This window comes from Neofelis nebulosa, chromosome 2, assembly GCF_028018385.1.
Source record: "Neofelis nebulosa isolate mNeoNeb1 chromosome 2, mNeoNeb1.pri, whole genome shotgun sequence".
In the NCBI taxonomy this organism is placed as follows: domain Eukaryota; kingdom Metazoa; phylum Chordata; class Mammalia; order Carnivora; family Felidae; genus Neofelis; species Neofelis nebulosa.
In genome coordinates, this window is record NC_080783.1 from 55,154,271 (window position 1) to 55,176,673 (window position 22,403).

Below are 22,403 nucleotides of genomic sequence, written 5' to 3' on the forward strand. Positions count from 1 at the left end.
TAGCATCACCTTTTAATCATTTTTTTTCCACAATTCACTGCAGAGTAATGATTGAAGATGTTAAAAGCTACTTATTGTCTTCTTTTACCTTCAATGATTGTTCTCACGTTCCAGTCACTTGTCTTAAACTGCTGCAATCCATCTCATCAATTTCAACTGTTTTCCTTCATTAACAGCAACAGCAGTTGGAAGAAAACTGGTGTGCCTGTTAAGGAGGCATGCTAATGGACTCTGCTTCCCTTTGCAGCCGCCCCAGTGATCAGGAGGAGAATCGAGCCCCTGGAGGTAGCTCTGGGCCACCTGGCCAAATTCACCTGTGAGATCCACACTGCCCCCAATGTCCGCTTCCAGTGGTTTAAAGCTGGCCGAGAAATTTATGAAAGTGACAAGTGTTCTATCCGATCTTCAAATTACGTCTCCAGCCTGGAAATCCTGAGAACCCAGGTTGTTGACTGTGGCGAGTACACCTGCAAAGCTTCCAACGAGTACGGCAGTGTCAGCTGTACGGCCACCCTAACTGTGACAGGTAAATGACATACATCGAGGTGCTTGTCCCATTTCATACCATTGCCTGTTTTGTTCTTTATACAGGTGCAGGATGTCTTACCTATTGGAGAGACCAATAGACAAGTTATAATACAGTGGCTAGGTACTGCAGAGTCTATAGGGAGACAAGAAATCATGATTTAGAGTCATATTTCTAAGAGCAACTAAAGAAAAAAAAATACATTATTTTGAAAACAACATCAAGGAATCAAGTGACCAGTGGTACCTGAAAGCATGGTTTAGGGTGTTGTTTTGTTCATTCTATTTTAAAAAATGACTAACTTTGTGGAAATGCCTCGGATAACTCCTCACGGCCTGGCGTGGCACTTAATATGAAAAATTTCAGGACACTTTGGTGCCACTAAAAAATAAATTCCCAATGTATTTAATCATTTGGAACCAGTTGAGAACAGAATTACAAACTGAAAAAAGCCAAATCATAATATGAAAGTTAAATCCTAATAAAAATACAGGACTAGGATTCTCACCCTAGGCTTTATTATTAATTTAAAAATAAGGGCAACTATATAAATATTCTGTTCTCAGTTTCCTATTGACCAACAGCATAACTTTTGAGTAGTTAATGCTCATTGAGTGTTTGAATTCCCTCATTAGTGAAAGAAAAAGAAAAAGAAATAAAGAAAGAAAAGAAAGATTAAAGAAGAAAGAAAATGTATAGCATTTTCCTTTTCTTTGTCTCTGTCTTTCTCTTTTGCTTTCTCCTTCCAAGGGAAAGTATGACTATAAACTATGGCTTAGAGGAGTGCCTGGGTGGCTTAGTTGGTTAAGCATCTGACTCTTGGTTTTGGCTCAGGTCATGATCTCAAGGTTCATGAACTCGAGCCCCATGTTGGGCTCTGTGCTGACAGCACGGAGCTGCTTGGGATTCTCTCCCTCTCTCTCTGCCTCTCCCCTGCTTGCTCTCTATCTCTCCCTTCAAATAAACAAATGAACATTAAAACAAAACAAAACAAAAAAAAACCTATGGCTTAGGGTCTAGGTAGCAATTACCTGTGTTTCTGAGAGAAGCTATGCATTAAATATCTGGGAGGGACAGTCCCAGGTCTTTTCCAACAGAAGCATGAAGGGGAAAGGCAAAAACAGCACATCTCTTTGACTTGGAAAAGTCAGGGTTCCCTGTAGCTTCCTCACCTCTGCAACTCTTTTACCTATCAGAAAATCTGAAACCCAGATCCCTGATAACCCATCTGTTGGTTTCACTTTGTGATCAAAGAGTCTCCATGCAACCAACTAATGGCAGTATTCTTAAGGACACTTTTGAAAACCTCTTCTCCCAAATTAGGCCAGTTCAGTAACAGGACTGATACCTGAACTTTCAAATAACAAGAGCAAAAGAAGGAAGAGATTTTTTTCTTAATTGGAAAGGCTTCCTTCAAAGTGCAGAATGAAAATGGGAAATTACTGGTGTAAATATTTTTACAAGTTTGAAATGATTTAGGGGATGAATTCAAAGTTGGGCCATTTAAGGAGTTGCTGATGGTTGACATGAAGGTTAGAGAGACTTCACAACACTAACTTGATCTTCTTATCACTTAATGAATGTCCCTACTCTTCAGAAGAATCAAGTGCATTCTCTTTATCTTCTTACACAGTCTTCTAATTTACAGAATTAAAGTATCAGCTGAATTACCTATCAAATAATTCAGACAACTAATCAACTACTAAAGTGGACAAATCTTTTAACTGTATTAAGTTGATGTTGCTGCTAGATAAAGCAACATTTGTTCTTTCCTTTAATAGAGACATAAAGTGTTGTCTCGCTCCTGTATAAAGAACTCACTCATCCCTTTCCTTGGACAGATCTTTTCATCTTATTATCCTATCTTAAACAATGTCTCATGTCTATCTAAATATAGAACTCATCTCCTCCCTTTCTTAGAATATATAGTTACAACAAGAGCTTCTGTGGAGACAAAATGTAACGCTGAAAAAATTTCTTTTGCAGAGGCATATCCACCAAGCTTTTACTCCAGACCTAAGTCCATTACAACTTTTGTGGGTAAGACAGCCAAGTTCCTCTGCACAGTGTTAGGGACCCCCGTGATTGAAACCATTTGGCAGAAAGACGGCGCTGCACTATCGCCTTCCCCTAACCGCAAGATTTCAGATGCAGAAAACAAACACATTTTAGAACTCTCAAATCTTACAGTTCAAGATAGAGGAGTTTATTCTTGTAAAGCTTCTAACAAGTTTGGAGCTGACATCTGCCAAGCTGAGTTAATCATAATCGACAAGCCGCGTTTCATTAAAGAATTGGAGCCTGTGCAATCAGCTATCAATAAGAAGATCCGCCTTGAGTGCCAAGTAGACGAAGACAGAAAAGTTACAGTAACATGGAACAAAGATGGGCAAAAACTTCCCCCTGGGAAAGATTATAAGATCTATTTTGAAGATAAAATAGCATCGCTTGAGATCCCGCTGGCCAAACTAAAAGATTCAGGAACCTATGTCTGTACAGCTTCCAATGAGGCTGGGAGCAGCTCCTCTTCAGCCACAGTGACTATCAGAGGTAAGAAATGCGTGAATATTATCTTTCGCTTCCTTCTCTTTAAGGATGCCGCTGTAGAAAATCTTTGGCAAACAATGCAGCCCCTACATTTTATTATTAAAATAATTTCATCCAAGAAATTGTTTTGGTTTGGGGAAATCCTGGCATTGTTTGATTTTATGTTTTCAATCTTCTTTGGAAATCACTTTGTTCTTTTAAAGCTGTCTGCCATTAACAAAGCTTGCTTAAAATTTCTTCTAAGAACGTTGAGTGTCTAGGCGACCCTTGATTGTCTTCTTTTATAAAATTGTATTTTGTGTAAGTCGAGTTTGCTTGTTTTGTGTTTGTTTGTTTGTTTGTTTTTTAATTGAGAGACTGGGAAAGTGTTTTATAATCATGGAAACAGGGAGAGCTATTGAGTACACCATAACCTTTACAGAACTTTCATCGAGATATTTTATGTGTGTTGTGTCTTTTGGTTGTAATATGTCTGCTTTTCTTTTGTGGAGTTTATGCTTCAGATCTCTTTCCTTTTTCTTTTTTGTTAACCTCCTGTAGAGCCACCATCCTTTGTGAAGAAGGTGGATCCCTCTTATTTAATGCTCCCAGGTGAATCAGCACGCCTCCATTGCAAGCTGAAAGGCTCACCTGTGATCCAGGTTACTTGGTTTAAAAATAACAAAGAACTTAATGAGAGTAACACTATTCGAATGTCTTTTGTCAATTCTGAGGCTGTGCTTGATATTACGGATGTGAAAGTTGAAGACAGTGGCAGTTACTCTTGTGAAGCGGTGAATGATGTTGGCAGTGACAGCTGCAGTGCCGAAATAGTTATCAAAGGTTTGTTTACTCAGAGTCCTTTGTGTTTCTGAGACAAGATTTTCTTTTTAATTGCTGGTAACCCGTTACTTATACGATGCTTTCGTGCTTTTGTAGAGCCTCCTTCTTTCATCAAAACTCTTGAGCCTGCAGATATAGTGAGAGGAACGAATGCCCTTCTTCAGTGTGAAGTCTCAGGCACTGGACCATTTGAAATTAGCTGGTTCAAAGATAAGAAGCAAATTCGGAGTAGTAAAAAGTACAGATTGTTTTCTCAGAAGTCTCTTGTGTTCCTGGAGATATTTTCTTTCAATAGTGCAGACGTGGGTGACTATGAATGTGTCGTTGCTAATGAAGTTGGGAAGTGTGGCTGCGTTGCAACACATTTGTTAAAAGGTCAGTGCTTGAACATAATGATGTCTCTTTAATAAATTGTCAAGGTAGCTTTCCTAACCCATGGAAGGAAAGCTGGTGCCTTCTCTTCTCCTAATCTTTGAAAATATGTTTCACCTTTGGTTTAACCTGGGACCTTGGGGACAAAGCCAGTGACCTTCATCCAGTCTTTATTCTGAGATCACTGTAAACATTTAATCTCTGATAACAAAAGTGGATTATGGAATAATCTCCTATAATCATTTTGTCAGCTGGTAACCGTGTGTCTTCTATGCTTCTTTCTCTTGGATGGAGTTGTCATTCTTCTTAAATTTCAATATATTCTTCTAATTGGCCAACACCATGGGATAGCAATATTGGCAAGATAAATGTAATCTAGATTAAAACACTTAGATGTATATGGTGTTGAAAGTGCTTGGGAATTGATAAGTTTTGTCTGTTCTCTTTCTTTAACTAGAACCACCAACCTTTGTAAAGAAAGTAGATGATTTTACTGCACTAGCAGGTCAAACTGTTACCTTACAAGCTGCCGTGAGAGGGTCAGAACCCATTTCTGTTGCATGGATGAAAGGACAGGAGATCATTAAAGAAGATGGAAAAATCAAAATGAGCTTTACTAATGGTGTTGCGGTCCTGATAATCCCTGATGTTCAGATTAGTTTGGGTGGCAAATACACATGCCTGGCTGAAAATGAAGCCGGAAGCCAAACATCTGTTGGGGAATTAATAGTTAAAGGTTCGTGTAGGAACATTTTTACTTAGAATCAATATTTCCATTTAAAGCGAAACCTTAATGCACTTTTCGGCATGCTAACCATTTAATACCATTGTAGAACCTGCCAAAATCATTGAGAGAGCAGAACTGATCCAGGTGACGGCAGGAGACCCAGCCACACTGGAGTACACGGTCACAGGCACCCCAGAACTCAAGCCCAAATGGTACAAAGATGGGAGACCTTTGGTTGCTAGTAAAAAGTATCGAATAAGTTTTAAAAACAATGTGGCCCAACTCAAATTTTATTCAGCTGAACTGCATGACAGTGGCCAATACACATTTGAGATTTCCAACGAAGTGGGCAGCAGCTCCTGTGAAACAACATTCACTGTATTAGGTTAGTATCTTCAGAAACCTGTGCCACGAGTTCCCTTGAAACCCAACAAATGAGCAAAAATGAAACCACCGAGCCCTTTTCAATGCTCATCTTTCTTTTCTTCTTGTGCCACGAACAGATAGAGACATCGCTCCATTTTTTACCAAACCCCTGCGCAACATGGATAGCATTGTTAGCAGTACCTGCAGGCTGGACTGCAAAATCGCTGGCTCCCTCCCAATGAGGGTGTCCTGGTTTAAGGATGGTAGAGAAATAGCTTCTTCTGACAAGTACAGAATAGCGTTTGTGGAAGGCACAGCCTCTCTGGAGATCAGCAGAGTAGACATGAACGATGCAGGCAATTTCACCTGTCGAGCCACAAATTCCGTGGGAAGCAAAGACAGCAGCGGAGCCCTGATTGTGCAAGGTTGGCTGGACACTTTGCATTTCATTCTAATGTAGACGATGTTCCAATTAAGACTTCTTCCCTTAGATCATGCCTCTTAACTCTTAGAAATTCTTTCTTCTGCCCCTTCTTTAGAACCACCCAGTTTTGTAATTAAACCTGCATCAAAGGATGTTCTGCCTGGCTCAGCAGTCTGCCTGAAGAGCACCTTCCAAGGGTCCACTCCTCTCAAAATCAGATGGTTTAAGGGTGACAAAGAGCTTGTTTCTGGTGGGAGCTGCTATATTACCAAAGAAGCTTTAGAAAGTTCCCTGGAACTCTATGCAGTAAAAACCTCCGATTCGGGCACATATACCTGTAAAGTCAGCAACGTCGCCGGAAGCGTGGAGTGCAGTGCAAACTTATTTGTAAAAGGTCTGCATTGTTTTCTTGACATCTTTGTGCTACCATCGTTCTAGGTTCTTTCCTCTTCCTCATGTTTCTTCATAACTTCCTTCCTTCCACAGAACCGGCCATGTTTGTTGAAAAGTTAGAGCCATCACAGTTGTTAAAGAAGGGAGATGCCACCCAGCTGGCCTGCAAAGTAACTGGTACCCCTCCGATTAAAATAACATGGTTTGCAAACGATAGAGAAATTAAGGAGAGCAGCAAACACAAAATGTCTTTTGTGGAGTCCACTGCGGTCCTAAGACTTACAGATGTTGCCATCGAAGACAGCGGTGAATATATGTGTGAGGCTCAAAATGAGGCTGGCAGTGACCACTGTGGTAGCATTTTAATAGTCAAAGGTTTGTGTCCACCTTGCCCCTTGGTTTACCAAAGTTGTGGCCCGTAGCATAGATTCCTCCCTCACTAACTCAAAATAATTCCTCTTCTGTAGAGTCACCTTACTTTACCAAGGAATTTAAGCCAATTGAGGTGTTGAAGGAATACGATGTCATGTTGCTCGCTGAGGTGGCAGGCACACCTCCCTTTGAGATCACTTGGTTCAAAGACAACACAACGCTGCGAAGTGGTAGGAAGTATAAAACCTTGGCTCAGGACCGGCTGGTTAGCCTGCAGATCCTCAAGTTTGTAGCTGCAGATGCTGGTGAATACCAGTGTCGGGTGACCAATGAGGTGGGCAGCAGCACCTGCAGTGCCCAGGTGACTTTAAGAGGTTAGTGTCAGTTCAAATGATGCACTGGCTCTTCTGCAGAATCAACTCTTCTTTAAAAAAAAATCTAGTTTTGGTGTAAAGCTGACATTGATTGAGAATTATTCTTCTATTAGAACCTCCAACCTTTGTAAAGAAGATCGAGAGTACCAGCTCCCTTCGAGGAGGCACGGCTGCCTTCCAGGCCACTCTGAAGGGCTCCTTGCCAATCACGGTGACTTGGTTAAAAGACAACGATGAAATCACCGAAGACAATAATATAAGAATGACCTTTGAGAACAACGTGGCTAGTCTGTACCTCAGTGGCATTGAAGTCAAGCATGATGGGAAATATGTCTGTCAGGCCAAAAATGATGCAGGAATACAAAGATGTTCTGCATTGCTCTCAGTTAAAGGTCGGTTCAGCAAGTTTGCCATGGGTTTTAGGAACTAATGCAGATGTAAGCCTTTTAGCAGAGTGATTCACAACCCACACCTATCCCTTTGTTTTCTACAGAACCTGCAACAATCACCGAGGAGGCTGTGTCTATAGATGTCACCCAAGGAGACCCAGCCACTTTGCAGGTTAAATTTTCAGGGACTAAGGAGATTACAGCCAGATGGTTTAAAGATGGCCAAGAGCTGACCCTGGGCCAAAAATACAAAATCAGCGTCAGTGACACAGTCTCTGTGCTGAAGATTATTTCTACAGAAAAGAGAGATAGTGGAGAATACACTTTTGAGGTCCAGAATGATGTTGGCAGAAGCAGCTGCAAAGCTAGCATTAATGTATTAGGTTGGTATTGAAACGGGGTATCCTGTGCTCCTCCACATCTTACAGTCTCAGAGAAAATGCAGATTGCTGGGTTGACCTAACTTTTCTTGTTGTTTTCTGCTTTTTCATCGCATAGATCTTATCATACCTCCCTCATTCACCAAAAAGCTGAAGAAAATGGACAGCATTAAAGGGTCTTTCATTGACCTAGAGTGTATAGTGGCTGGGTCCCATCCCATAAGCATCCAATGGTTCAAAGACGACCAAGAAATATCAGCTAGTGAGAAATACAAATTCTCTTTTCATGACAACACTGCCTTCTTGGAAATCAGTCAGCTGGAAGGTTCAGACAGTGGGACATATACTTGTTCTGCCACTAATAAGGCAGGACACAACCAGTGCAGTGGCCATCTTACAGTCAAAGGTTGGCATTTTTTATCTCCACTTATCAACAACTTCTTGCTCTCTCATTTCTTAATTCTCACCCTTATTGCTCCATTCCAAAATAAACCTGCCTTTCTCTTTTTACTCCTTTTTCTTTCATCCCAGAACCCCCTTACTTCATGGAAAAGCCACAGTCACAAGATGTCAACCCCAATGCAAGGGTTCAGTTAAAGGCTCTTGTGGGTGGTACTGCACCCATGACGATAAAGTGGTTTAAAGATAACAAAGAGTTGCACTCGGGAGCGGCTCGCTCAGTCTGGAAGGATGACACCTCCACCATTCTGGAGCTCTTTTCAGCCAAAGCTGCTGACTCTGGGACCTACATTTGTCAACTAAGCAATGATGTTGGCACAGCAACCAGTAAAGCCACTCTCTTTGTGAAAGGTCTGATCTCTGCATACACCTCTCTTGCTAGTCTAGCTTTTCCTGGAGGGAGGGAAGAGGCTTAAGAAAGCGATTTTGGCCTTTGTTTTACAAAAATGTTCAACATCACACTCTTTTCCCCATCTTTAGAACCTCCTCAATTCATTAAGAAGCCCAGCCCTGTATTAGTGCTGAGAAATGGACAGTCTACAACATTTGAATGCCAAATAACAGGCACTCCTGAAATCAGAGTTGCTTGGTATCTGGATGGCAATGAAATAACGGCCATTAAGAAACATGGCATTTCCTTTATCGATGGTTTAGCCACTTTCCAAATTTCTGGTGCCAGGGTAGAAAACAGCGGGACTTACGTCTGTGAAGCCCGTAATGATGCAGGCACGGCAAGCTGCAGCATTGAATTAAAAGTGAAAGGTTTGTAACCGGATCTCCTTTCCATTTGGGCTGTGCTGCCGGCCAGGCCCTGGGTCTTCCCTTGAGTAAGCCAGTCTCTGTCTTCCTTTCGAATCCTTAGAACCTCCCACCTTTATCAGGGAGCTGAAGCCTGTGGAAGTAGTGAAAGACAGCGATGTGGAGCTGGAATGTGAAGTGATGGGAACCGCTCCATTTGAAGTCACATGGCTGAAGAATAACAAGGAAATCCGAAGCAGCAAAAAGTACACCCTGAGTGGCAGAGTATCTGTGTTTAACCTCCATATCACCAAATGTGACCCTTCAGACACTGGTGAATACCAGTGCATCGTATCCAATGAAGGTGGCAGCTGCTCTTGCAGTACTAGAGTCTCCCTCAAAGGTCAGTCATACACACGAGAAGCAGGCTACCATGCATAAATTTGGCAATGCTCTTTAATTTTATGATTACGAGGAGAAGTTCAAATATCCCTCTTCTTTTCGCACTGATTCCATCACAGAACCACCATCGTTCACTAAGAAGATAGAGAATGTCACTACTGTTTTGAAAACTTCCGCCACCTTTCAGAGTACCGTGGCGGGCGCTCCTCCCATCTCCATAACCTGGCTAAAGGATGATCACATTCTCAATGAAGATGATAACGTTCATATTTCATTTGTGAACAATGTGGCCACACTTCAGATCCGGGCTGTGGACAATGGGCACAGCGGAAGATACACGTGTCAAGCCAAGAACGAGTCAGGAATTGAGAGGTGTTATGCTTTCCTTTTAGTGCAAGGTTTGTAAGCCTTTCTCTTGAGAACTTAGTGTGTGGGGACAATTTCACAAGCACGCCTTAGTTCTCATAGAATTATCAATGCAACTAATTTGCATTTTTAATTCTCACTGCAGAACCTGCTCAAATCCTAGAGAAAGCTAAATCCGTTGACGTTACTGAGAAAGACCCAGTCACGCTGGAGTGTGTTGTGGCTGGAACACCAGAACTCAAAGTGAAGTGGCTCAAAGATGGAAAACAAATTGTGCCCAGTAGATACTTTTCAATGAGTTTTGAAAATAACGTGGCCAGTTTTAGGATTCAGTCGGTAATGAAGCAAGACAGTGGTCAGTATACTTTCAAGGTGGAAAACGACTTTGGAAGCAGCAGCTGTGACGCCTACCTGAGAGTGCTAGGTTTGTATTTTGGCGCTAGTTGGCTTCTCTTCCTTATTTCTACTATTCAATACCCTTTGTAAACAAATGGCAACATACTGATGGATGTGTTTTGCTGTTTGCGTTGGATAGATGAAAATATTCCTCCATCATTCACCAAAAAATTAACCAAAATGGATAAGGTTCTGGGCTCTTCTATACGTATGGAGTGCAAGGTTTCTGGCTCACTTCCTATTAGTGCTCAGTGGTTTAAGGATGGAAAAGAAATATCTACAAGTGCAAAATACAGACTTGTCTGTCATGAAAACACTGTGTCACTGGAAGTCAATAATCTGGAATTAGAAGATACTGCAAATTACACATGCAGGGTCTCAAATGTAGCAGGAGACGATGCGTGCAGTGGCATCTTAACTGTTAAAGGTTAGAACTTCTCTTCCTCTTCTTGATTCTTCTTTGTGATTGCTTTTTAAATGTACCACGCTTACCTTGTATTCTTTATAGCTAAAAGTCTTAATAATTCTGTTTCTTTAGCTACATATTTATTGAGTTCAAGAAATATACGGTCACCACCTCTTTTCAGAAATGTTTTCTTATATGTCTATAAGACTGTCAAAATAGTTTACAAGGGATCTAATTAAATATATTTCTCTTAACATCTATAGAACCACCAAGCTTCCTAGTGAAACCTGAGCGACAACAAGCAATACCTGATTCTACAGTAGAATTTAAAGCAGTACTGAAAGGAACACCACCATTTAAAATAAAGTGGTTTAAAGATGATGTGGAACTTGCCTCTGGACCTACATGTTTCATTGGCTTGGAAGGGTCAACTACCTTCTTAAATCTCTATTCGGTGGATGCTTCCAAGACTGGACAATATACTTGCCAAGTTACCAATGATGTTGGTAGCGACTCTTGTACTACAATGTTGCTTGTGACAGGTGTGCAAGTTTGATTGTTTTATGTGTCTGACCTCTGGCTCCTTTCTGTACAATGCATCTTCCCAATCAAGAAAGTACACCTCTCTCTAACAGTGCACTGTATTATGCCGGGCATTGTTCGTCTTTTCCTCTTTCCTACATATTACCTAATGTGGCTTTTGTTATTTATATCGATTTTCCCATAATCTCCTCTTTCTTTCACTCTCTAGAACCACCAAAGTTTGTAAAGAAATTAGACGCATCCAAGATAGTGAAAGCAGGTGACTCGGCACGACTTGAATGCAAGATAACCGGATCCCCAGAAATCAGAGTTGTGTGGTACAGAAATGAACATGAACTCCAAGCCAGTGATAAATACAGAATGACTTTCATTGACTCAGTGGCTGTCATACAGATGAACAATCTCAGCACTGAGGACGGTGGGGATTTCATTTGTGAGGCTCAGAATCCTGCTGGCAGCACAAGCTGTAGTACCAAGGTTATCGTAAAAGGTAGAAATCTCTTTCTTCTGTTACTCGTTACCTAAAAACCTTCTTCTCCCCTGCTGTAGCAGAACTCTTTTTTTCTTTCACTGTCATTTTAGCTTCCATTTAAGATCATAGACTCTTTTCCCAAACTAATATTACTTCCCTTTTCAGATGTTATTTCTTCTTAAGATTTGCTTACACGTAGCCAATCATTCTGGGATATTTTTCATGTTATTCCAGTGCCATAATTCTGATCACCTCAACACATTAGCCAAGCAATTCAAATTAGATGTTTCACAAACATACCAAAAAAAAAGTAGGCATTTTAAAATTAATTTTTGCCTTCAATAACCTTATGAATGGATCATCATCCTCATGATAATCTTTATCATTAATAACAAATAATATTTAGTGGCTCCTGGGTGGCTCAGTCGGTTAAGTGTCCCACTTCAGCTCAGGTCATGATCTCACCGTCTGTGATTTCGAGCCCCGTGTCAGGCTCTGTGCTGACAACTCAGAGCCTGGAGCCTGCTTCGGATTCTGTGTCTCCCTCTCTCTCTGCCCATCACCCACTCACACTCTGTCTCTCTCTGCCTCTCAAAAATGAATAAACATTAAAAAATTTTTTAAATAAAAATAACAAGCAATATTTTACTCCATATATATATGGTACAAGCAATATGGGTTTAACCCTACATTTAAAAGAGGAAAATTATATATTTTTCTCTCTCTCTAGAATTGGTTCCTATTTTTTTTTAATTATATCACTATACTCTTAGTACTAGTTGTCTGCAGCCATTTTCCAATATTTTTATCACAAAGTCCAAGTCTGTCATGGTGTGAGGCAATTATTTCAATAACATTTGTTGACATGGAAGATTAGATCACAGATATCATGGTGGCTTCTAAGTGTCTTAGTTATAGAGCATATACAAAAAAATTTCAGCCCTGAAGTCAGGATTCCATACCTCATGCAAATCATCTTAATTAAGGTACTTGGGTTTGGTTTTTGTTTTACAACTTTTGCATCAATCCTTATAGTCCAAGATAAATTAGTAAGGTAAGGTAGATAGAAGTTGAGCTGTTTTGGAAAGACATCTAGGGGGTCTAGTCTGAGCTCTCTCCCAAGGAAGCGGAGTGATTTTACAAAGGCTAACGTTGCCCATTACAGTATCTTGACTCTTTCTTCCAACTTAAAAACAAAGAAATAAATATATTCTATGGAATTAAATAGCCCCATTCATTAGAAATTCTTGTTTTTTACAGAACCACCTGTTTTTAGCAGCTTCCCGCCTGTAGTAGAAACCCTTAAAAATACTGAAGTTAGTCTTGAGTGTGAACTTTCGGGAACACCGCCATTTGAGGTGATATGGTACAAAGACAAGCGGCAACTGCGAAGTAGCAAGAAATACAAGATTGCCTCCAAAAATTTCCATGCAAGTATTCACGTTCTCAATGTTGAAACCTCAGACATTGGTGAATACCACTGCAAGGCACGGAATGAAGTGGGAAGTGATACTTGCATTTGTATTGTCAAACTGAAAGGTAAGTATATTTCCTGCGCATGGTGGAAATGGCAGGAATGTGCCCAACACTTATTTCCTCTCTCTCTCTTCCATTGTCTGGACAATGTTCTCAACAGTCTCCACCCATCTTTCCCTGTTCAGAACCACCAAGATTTGTCTCCAAACTGAACAGCCTCACCGTTGTGGCTGGCGAGCCTGCTGAGTTACAAGCATCCATAGAAGGAGCCCAGCCTATTTCTGTCCAGTGGCTTAAAGAGAAGGAAGAAGTGATCAGAGAAAGTGAAAACATCAGAATTACATTTGTAGAAAATGTTGCAACTCTGCAGTTTGCAAAAGCAGAACCAGCTAATGCTGGGAAGTATATCTGCCAAATCAAGAATGATGGTGGAATGAGGGAAAACATGGCCACGCTGACTGTTTTAGGTTGGTACAATATAGTATGATGGTCCCCTGATAGAAGGTGGGGGCAAACACTGAGAAGACTTACTGAGAGTCACTGGTAGAATCTCTTGTTCTGAATTTCTTCTAGAATGATACTAATACTTTCTTATTTGAAAGGTTAAGAGAAAGGACCTAATCAACCTTCTTCTTCTTTTTCTTCTTCTTTTTTTTCCCCTAATTGATCTTTTAAACACTCTTTCCTATTTCTGTGAGCCTGACAAAAATTAGCTATCTGTTTGATTGTTTACCTACTACTTTTCTTGATGGATTAGCAGATGCAATCATGACTCTCTTTTGCTTAAGCATGAAAACTGTTGGGAGCCAGCATATGCAACAAAGAAATTTTGGTTCCAAAGTACTGGTTGTTAAAGCTCACAAGAACTCCCAAGATCAAAGTTTGATAGGAAAGACTTCCACTTGCATCTTTGAACAATTTAGCAATTGTTTGGATGACAACTTTGAAAAAAAAAAAAACTGGCTCTAGAACCTTAAAAAAAATAAAGCAGGAATATCAATTCATAATAACATGAATCCTTTGCTCTAAAGAGGGTCAAATGCAAATCAATACACATTGTCCAATGTGTATTGTCTGAATTGTTTTGGAAATCAACTAGTGCACAAGCACATTTCTTAATAATTCCCATAATTTCATGATAGCACGTAATTGTGGAATCACATTTTGAGGTCTACAGAGAGAGCCTAACATAACCACACCACTGGAAGAAACAATGTGAGCGAATTTGAGAGTAGAGGCATGGTTAAGGTAATGGAATTTGACAGACAGCTGTCACGTTTTATTTCAGAGCCTGCAGTCATTGTTGAGAAGGCAGGACCAATGACGGTGACCGTGGGAGAAACGTGCACTCTGGAGTGTAAGGTGGCTGGCACTCCTGAACTCTCAGTTGAATGGTACAAGGACGGAAAGCTGTTGACCAGCAGCCAAAAACACAAATTTAGCTTCTACAACAGAATCTCTTCCTTAAAGATTCTCTCTGTTGAAAGGCAAGACGCAGGCACATACACTTTCCAGGTGCAAAATAATGTTGGAAAAAGCAGCTGTACGGCTGTGGTTGATGTTTCAGGTTAGTTCCGATCCGTTCCCCATGTTGCATGTGTGAATTCCTTTCACCGGTTTCCTTCTCTCAAGTCTCTTCTGCTCTTTCAAATCCTGATGAGTCTCTTGCCTTTCTTCACACAGACCGAATGGTCCCTCCCTCTTTCACACGAAGACTGAGAGATACCGCTGGGGTGCTGGGTACTTCGTGCATCTTGGAGTGCAAAGTAGCTGGCTCATCACCTATCTCTGTTGCCTGGTTTCATGAGAGAACTAAGATTGTCAGTGGAGCAAAGTACCAAACCACATTTTCAGATAATGTTTGCACTCTGCAGCTGAATTCTCTGGATTCCTCAGATATGGGGAATTACACATGCGTGGCTGCGAATGCCGCTGGGTCTGATGAGTGTCGTGCCGTGTTGGCCGTACAAGGTCAGTGTTATAGATGCAAACCGTTTCTTACAGATTCCTCTCTGGGTGCACATCCAGGCACGCATCTGACACACATTCAAAAGTGCTCTTTGTCTTTGATTCAAAGTTGCAGCTTAGAAGCTTATAGGCTCTTTTCACTGTCCTCCATGTCTATGTAGAACCACCGTCTTTTGTGAAGGAACCCGAACCTGTGGAGATACTACCAGGCAAAAACGTCACCTTCACAAGTGTTATTAGAGGATCCCCTCCGTTCAAGGTGGGCTGGTTCAGAGGTGCCAGGGAACTGGTGAGAGGAGACCAGTGCAACATCTATTTTGAAGACACTGTGGCAGAACTGGAATTATTTAATGTGGACATCTCTCAGAGTGGGGAGTATACTTGTGTGGTTTCTAACAGTGCTGGCCAAACATCCTGCACTACTCGCCTCTTTGTAAAAGGTTTGCTCAAGTGCATTTCTCTTCCTGCTCTTTATACATTGACATCTTTGTGCTTTTACTGTGTTTGATTGCTATGCTTTGTCACTCACCAGAACCAGCTACGTTTGTGAAGAGGTTAAGCGATCAGTCTGTGGAACCAGGGAAGTCCATAATTCTGGAGAGCACCTATACTGGAACCCTTCCAATTTCAGTTACCTGGAAAAAGGATGGTTTTGACATAACTCCATCTGAAAAATGCAGCATAGTCACAACAGAGAAAACTTGCATCCTAGAAATCCTGAACAGCACGAAAAGAGATGCGGGACAGTACTCCTGCGAAATTGAAAATGAGGCAGGGAAGGATGTTTGCAAAGCTTTGGTATCGACATTAGGTGTGTTGTCTTATACTCTCTTTTAATAATTGGCATTGAGGTAACACAAAGCATGGGTCTGTTTGGTTTTCTTTAATTCCAGTCGCTGATTGCGATCCTTTGTTCTTTAGAACCACCTTATTTTGTTACGGAACTGGAGCCTCTGGAGGCATCCGTTGGAGATTCAGTTTCTTTACAATGCCAAGTTGCTGGGACACCAGAAATTACAGTGTCTTGGTACAAAGGAGACACCAAGTTACGGCCAACTCCTGAATACAGGACCTATTTTACAAACAATGTGGCCACGCTTGTTTTTAACAAAGTGAACATTAACGACAGTGGAGAGTACACCTGTAAAGCAGAAAATAGTATAGGAACTGCTTCGTCTAAGACTGTCTTCAGAATTCAAGGTGATGATATTATTTTAGAAATTAAGAAAATTTGAAATCTTAATTCTTCTCTCTTTGTGGAGCAATTTTCACTTCATCTACTAATGACTCCAGTATTGCTTGTCTTCCTACAGAGCGCCAACTCCCACCTTCCTTTGCAAGACAACTGAAAGACATCGAACAAACCGTTGGGCTTCCAGTTACACTCACTTGTCGATTAAATGGCTCCGCACCCATCCAAGTGTGCTGGTATAGAGATGGGGTACTTTTACGAGATGATGAAAATCTACAGATGTCATTTGTAGATAACGTGGCAACTTTAAAAATTTTGCAAACTGACTTGAGCCACTCTGGCCAGTACTCCTGCTCAGCGTCTAACCCACTTGGAACAGCATCTTCTAGTGCTAGACTGACGGCAAGAGGTTTGTTCCCACGTTAATCTTTCTCTTTGCGAACCATGACTTCTTATTCATTGTCAGAAGAGAAATGGCCAATGAAAAAAGTAAAACAAAACAAAATGTCCATTGCCCTTTCTTTTCATTTTCCAGAACCTAAGAAATCTCCATTCTTTGACATCAAGCCTGTATCTATAGATGTCATTGCTGGGGAAAGTGCTGACTTTGAGTGTCATGTTACTGGTGCTCAACCAATGCGAATCACTTGGTCAAAAGACAACAAGGAGATACGTCCTGGAGGAAATTATACTATCACATGTGTGGGAAACACTCCCCATTTAAGAATTCTTAAAGTAGGCAAAGGGGACTCCGGGCAATATACTTGCCAAGCAACCAATGATGTTGGCAAAGACATGTGCTCGGCTCAACTCAGTGTAAAAGGTATCATTATATGGTGTCTACCAGAATTTGTTCCTTCCCACATTTGCATAATTGTCTTCTAAAAAGTTTCTTTAGCTTTTAAATTTTGGGGGTAAACTAACCGGGTCATGTTAGAACGTATGTTAGTGTTGAAGAAAACATTAATCAATGTTCTGTTTTGTCTTTTTTTTTTTAATGTTTATTATTTTTGAGAGAGACAGAGACAGAGAGCAAGCATGGGAGGGGCAAAAAGACAGGGGGACACAGAATTGGAAGCAGGCTCCAGGCTCTGAGCTGTCAGCACAGAGCCTGATGCGGGTCTCGAACTCACGAGCTATGAGATCATGACCTGAGCTGAAGTTGGACACTTAACCAACTGAGCCACCCAGGCGCCCCTGTTTTGTCTTTATATTGTTCTTTAAATCAGTGTCATCTCTAAGTGTGATCCTATCAAATAGTGTTTAATTGAAATTTGTTAAATATTGTTTCAACTGTCCATTCTCATTTTTTGTACTTTTCTGTCATATGCATTCTGATTTATCATTACTAAATTTTGATCAAATACCTCTATAATACATTAACTTATATGTTTCAGTTTATATATCAAACTACAAAAATAAACTTAACAGTTAAACCCTCTATTAAAAGCTTATTTTATAGAAAAGATAACATGTTACCATAAAATTATCAGGCAGTATATTCTTCATAAACCAGTGACCAGTTTAAATATGTGTTTGTGGGATCTTCAACTACAAACATAAGCTATTTTTTTCCTTTGATTTACTAGAACCTCCCAAGTTTGTTAAGAAACTAGAAGCTTCAAAAATTGCAAAGCAGGGAGAACCCATCCAACTGGAATGTAAAATAAGTGGTTCCCCAGAAATCAAAGTTTTGTGGTTCCGAAACGACAGTGAACTTCATGAAAGTTGGAAATACAACATGTCATTCGTTAATTCTGTGGCATTGCTTACCATCAATGAAGCCAGCACTGAGGACAGTGGGGACTATATCTGTGAGGCCCATAATGGTGTTGGGGACGCCAGCTGCAGCACAGCCCTGACTGTTAAAGGTTAGACACACTAAGCATCTTTCTTTTCCTCTGATTTGATTCTTTCTCAACAATGTTATGAGCTCCAAACTAAAAAGGCTCATTAAGAGGATTTGCTTGTAATTCTTAAATTAGTTTTTACGAATTATTATTTCTGGTGTTTGTTAGCGTAAATGTCATATGGTCACACCAATCCCTCTTAATGATTCTGGATTCTAAGATATTTTTTTGCTTTTTAGCTAGCAAATATTCTCATCATTTAACTTCTTTTTTTTTTCTTCTGGTAGCACCTCCCGTTTTCACTCAGAAGCCTTCTCCAGTAGGAGCTCTTAAAGGTTCTGATGTTATCTTGCAATGTGAAATTTCGGGAACCCCCCCGTTTGAAGTGGTGTGGGTTAAAGATCGAAAGCAAGTTCGAAGCAGCAAGAAATTTAAAGTCACTTCAAAAAATTTTGATACAAGTCTTCATATCCTTAATCTTGAAGCCTCCGATGTAGGAGAATATCACTGCAAAGCTACTAATGAGGTGGGAAGCGACACATGTGTTTGCAGTGTCAAGTTCAAAGGTTTGTATACATGGGCACAAAAACATATGCCTCTTCCTTTCATCTTTTCTTGCTCAACTAATAATTTATGTGGCTGTGAGTCTCTTTATTTTCTCTAACCACAAATTTCTTTCATTAGAACCCCCACGGTTTGTGAAAAAGCTAAGCGACACCTCAACCCTTATTGGGGATCCTGTTGAGTTACGGGCTGTAGTGGAAGGCTTCCAGCCAATTTCTGTTGTCTGGCTGAAAGATAAAGGTGAAGTCATCAGAGAGAGTGAAAACACTAGGATTTCATTCATTGATAATGTTGCAACCCTCCAACTTGGGAGCCCAGAAGCATCTAATTCTGGAAAATATGTGTGCCAAATCAAAAATGAAGCTGGAATGAGAGAATGTTCAGCAGTCTTGACTGTACTAGGTTAGTAACGAAGTAAAACCTGAGAAAAAAATCAAATTGGCCCATGATCATCATCTGCAAATAGTACTCTTACCCCATAATATATTGATCACACTCTTAGTTTGGAAGGTGACTTTATTTTCAATGCATTATACTTCTTCTTTTAGAACCAGCCAGAATCCTAGAGAAGCCAGAACCCATGACTGTCACTACTGGAAATCCTTTTGCTTTAGAGTGTGTAGTGACTGGAACCCCCGAACTTTCAGTCAAGTGGTTCAAAGATGGGAGAGAATTATCTGCAGACAGCAAACATCACATTACATTCATCAACAAAGTGGCTTCAGTTAAAATCCCTTGCGCAGAGATGAGCGACAAGGGGTTATATAGCTTTGAAGTGAGAAACAGCGTTGGTAAAAGTAGCTGTTCTGTGTCTGTCCACGTTTCCGGTGAGTGGTAGGAGGTTCTCATGAGTATATAATTTTTCCTAGAAAAGCAAAAAAAGAAAGCTTCTCTTATCAAAGGAAAACTACTCTTCTCCACCCTAGATCGCGTTGTGCCTCCTTCCTTCATCCGCAAGCTGAAAGACACGAATGCCATCCTGGGAGCCTCCGCGGTTTTGGAGTGCCGAGTCTCCGGTTCAGCCCCGATTTCAGTTGGCTGGTTTCAAGATGGCAATGAGATCGTTAGTGGGCCTAAATGCCAGTCCAGCTTTTCAGAAAATGTCTGTACTTTGAATCTGAGCTTACTGGAGCCCACCGACACAGGCACATACACATGTGTGGCCGCCAACGTGGCGGGTTCTGACGAATGCTCTGCCGTCCTGACCGTGCAAGGTCAGTGTGCATGGATCGGGCTGCAGCTTCTCTAACATCTTTTCTCTGAGGGACTTAGTGCCTGCCTTGCATTGCAATTTCTTTATCTTCTCTTCATGCTTAGTCTTAGTTCCCTTTTTTTCAAGTAGCAGAAGCACATCTCACCTGGATTTCTTTTCTTTCTTGCTCTCCCCCTCCCTTGGGGTATCCAGAACCACCGTCTTTTGAACAAATCCCTGACTCTGTGGAAGTTCTACCTGGAATAAGCCTCATATTCAGCTGCGTCATTAGAGGCACCCCTCCGTTCAAGGTCAAATGGTTCAAAGGCAGCAGGGAACTGGTGTCAGGGGAGTCATGCACCATCTCTCTGGAAGATTTTGTGACAGAACTGGAGTTGTTGGAGGTGGAGCCATTGCAGAGCGGAGACTATTCTTGCCTTGTTACTAATGATGCTGGCAGTGCCTCCTGTACCGCACATCTTTTTGTGAAAGGTCGGCTCTTTGCTCCCACTTGCGTATCTTTTCAATTTTCTTCCAAGTCTTCATTTAAAGATACCAATTTTACCCTCATGTTTTCTCCATATAGAACCAGCCACCTTTGTCAAAAGATTGGCTGATTTCAGTGTGGAGACAGGAAGCCCCATAGTTCTCGAGGCCACATACACTGGCACACCTCCCATCTCAGTGAGCTGGATGAAGAATGAGTTCCCTCTTTCACAGTCTCAGAATTGCAGTATTACCACGACAGAAAAGTCTACCATCCTGGAAATTGTTGACAGCACTGTAGAGGATTACGCACAATACAGTTGCCTGATAGAAAATGAGGCTGGTCAAGATATCTGTGAAGCTCTGGTGTCTGTCTTAGGTGTGTTAACAAGTTATCTCTCTTTCATTGCTATCTTTTCTTTCTTTTAAAGCATCCTCTTTATGTTAGCGTGACTGATTGATTATCATCCTTTGTACCCTAGAACCACCTTATTTCATTGAACCTCTGGAACATGTGGAAGCAGCCATCGGAGAACCCGTAACTTTACAATGTAAAGTGGATGGAACCCCAGAAATTAGAATTTCTTGGTATAAAGAACACACAAAGCTACGATCAGCTCCTGCGTATAAAATGCAATTTAAAAATAACGTTGCCTCTTTAGTAATCAACAAAGTGGATCACAGTGACATAGGAGAGTATACGTGCAAGGCAGAAAACAGTGTGGGGGCCGTCGCTTCTTCAGCTGTGCTTGTTATCAAAGGTGATGATGCTTTCGTTTAACGAGTCTTACTGTGTGCTGACAGACCCATTTTCTTAAAAACATCAAAATTTTAATGGGTTGAAATATATCGTGGTTGTTTTCTCTCTTGTGAATAAGGATTATCTGTAACTTCTTTACAGAGCGCAAACTTCCACCTTCCTTTGCAAGAAAACTGAAGGATGTTCATGAGACTCTTGGCTTCCCAGTTGCGTTTGAATGTCGCATCAATGGCTCAGAACCTCTTCAAGTGTCTTGGTACAAGGATGGGGTGCTTTTGAAAGATGATTCTAATTTGCAAACATCTTTTGTTCATAACGTAGCAACTCTTCAGATTTTGCAAACTGACCAGAGCCACGTTGGTCAGTACAATTGCTCAGCTTCTAATCCTCTTGGAACTGCTTCATCCAGTGCCAAGCTCATTCTTGCAGGTGAGTAGTTAATCACCTTACTCTCTTTCTTACCAAGCAGCTTTGCTGCTGTGGGCCACTGGGCTGGTGCCACTTAGTTCCTGCTCTATGTCTGGGAGCATGAAAACTGAGGTCACCATGTTGGTCTTCATCCTTTTCAGAGCATGAAGTGCCTCCTTTCTTTGATCTAAAGCCTGTATCAGTAGATCTTGCTCTTGGAGAAAGTGGTTCTTTTAAATGTCATGTAACTGGAACTGCACCCATCAAAATCACTTGGGCCAAAGATAACCGAGAGATTCGCCCTGGAGGCAACTACAAGATGACTTTGGTCGAAAATACTGCCACTCTGACAGTTCTCAAAGTAAGCAAAGGCGATGCTGGGCAGTATACCTGCTACGCAAGCAACGTCGCTGGAAAAGACTCTTGTTCTGCTCATCTGGGTGTACAAGGTACTTGTCCCAAAAAAGTAGCAACATCTCTTACATTTTCAATATCTTGAAATATAGGAGGAAGGGTGTGCTTGAAAGTTATGTTTAGGACCATGGTCTAGTAATTAGAAGAGACCAGATGGATCCAGAGCCTATCAAGTGGGGTCAAGCTTTAAAATTTTTTATTAAAAAATTATAAAACCAGTAAAACATGGACTGAAAATCCATTTTCAAAGGCTAAAATAGAGACGAGGGAAATGGTGAACAAAAGTGTTTGGCAGAATTGCAAGAAGATCCAAGTTTTGAAAGAAATCAGTTTGGGTGGGAGAAAGAAAGGAAGTTATCTCAAATGACTTACCTTCCACAGTAGTTTGTAAATTAATGGATTTAGTTTCTCTAGAGGGTAGCGGATCCCAAACAATCAAGCCCTTCCAGAAGAGTGAGCTTGTGTCAACCTCTTTTCCTCCACTATACCCGCTTAAATAATAGTGGAAGTCAGAGGGCTGAGGAGAACATCAATGTTCAACATTGTAGAAGGCAACCATTTCTGTCTGTAGCAAGTGCATGGCTGCTATTGTCAGAAATTAAATAGTTAATGAGCTGCT

General features: G+C 41.0%; 1 protein-coding gene across 1 annotated transcript in view; it reads left to right on the forward strand.

The window, feature by feature from the left end:
- Positions 1 to 22,403, forward strand: part of TTN (titin) — a 276,220-nt gene that overhangs the window by 68,718 nt on the left and 185,099 nt on the right. Inside the window, exons 50-89 of the mRNA XM_058712718.1 lie at positions 248 to 526; positions 2,513 to 3,076; positions 3,614 to 3,895; positions 3,992 to 4,270; positions 4,725 to 5,003; positions 5,101 to 5,379; positions 5,498 to 5,785; positions 5,900 to 6,178; positions 6,271 to 6,552; positions 6,645 to 6,923; positions 7,037 to 7,315; positions 7,417 to 7,695; positions 7,811 to 8,098; positions 8,224 to 8,502; positions 8,632 to 8,913; positions 9,014 to 9,292; positions 9,411 to 9,689; positions 9,803 to 10,081; positions 10,193 to 10,480; positions 10,723 to 11,001; positions 11,211 to 11,492; positions 12,735 to 13,013; positions 13,136 to 13,417; positions 14,239 to 14,517; positions 14,634 to 14,921; positions 15,080 to 15,358; positions 15,451 to 15,729; positions 15,840 to 16,118; positions 16,232 to 16,519; positions 16,646 to 16,933; positions 17,700 to 17,981; positions 18,248 to 18,526; positions 18,645 to 18,926; positions 19,073 to 19,351; positions 19,451 to 19,738; positions 19,930 to 20,208; positions 20,303 to 20,581; positions 20,685 to 20,963; positions 21,104 to 21,391; positions 21,532 to 21,819. Of these exons, the coding sequence (XP_058568701.1) occupies positions 248 to 526; positions 2,513 to 3,076; positions 3,614 to 3,895; positions 3,992 to 4,270; positions 4,725 to 5,003; positions 5,101 to 5,379; positions 5,498 to 5,785; positions 5,900 to 6,178; positions 6,271 to 6,552; positions 6,645 to 6,923; positions 7,037 to 7,315; positions 7,417 to 7,695; positions 7,811 to 8,098; positions 8,224 to 8,502; positions 8,632 to 8,913; positions 9,014 to 9,292; positions 9,411 to 9,689; positions 9,803 to 10,081; positions 10,193 to 10,480; positions 10,723 to 11,001; positions 11,211 to 11,492; positions 12,735 to 13,013; positions 13,136 to 13,417; positions 14,239 to 14,517; positions 14,634 to 14,921; positions 15,080 to 15,358; positions 15,451 to 15,729; positions 15,840 to 16,118; positions 16,232 to 16,519; positions 16,646 to 16,933; positions 17,700 to 17,981; positions 18,248 to 18,526; positions 18,645 to 18,926; positions 19,073 to 19,351; positions 19,451 to 19,738; positions 19,930 to 20,208; positions 20,303 to 20,581; positions 20,685 to 20,963; positions 21,104 to 21,391; positions 21,532 to 21,819 (11,547 nt within the window). The remainder of the gene's footprint in view (positions 1 to 247; positions 527 to 2,512; positions 3,077 to 3,613; positions 3,896 to 3,991; positions 4,271 to 4,724; positions 5,004 to 5,100; positions 5,380 to 5,497; positions 5,786 to 5,899; positions 6,179 to 6,270; positions 6,553 to 6,644; positions 6,924 to 7,036; positions 7,316 to 7,416; positions 7,696 to 7,810; positions 8,099 to 8,223; positions 8,503 to 8,631; positions 8,914 to 9,013; positions 9,293 to 9,410; positions 9,690 to 9,802; positions 10,082 to 10,192; positions 10,481 to 10,722; positions 11,002 to 11,210; positions 11,493 to 12,734; positions 13,014 to 13,135; positions 13,418 to 14,238; positions 14,518 to 14,633; positions 14,922 to 15,079; positions 15,359 to 15,450; positions 15,730 to 15,839; positions 16,119 to 16,231; positions 16,520 to 16,645; positions 16,934 to 17,699; positions 17,982 to 18,247; positions 18,527 to 18,644; positions 18,927 to 19,072; positions 19,352 to 19,450; positions 19,739 to 19,929; positions 20,209 to 20,302; positions 20,582 to 20,684; positions 20,964 to 21,103; positions 21,392 to 21,531; positions 21,820 to 22,403) is intronic.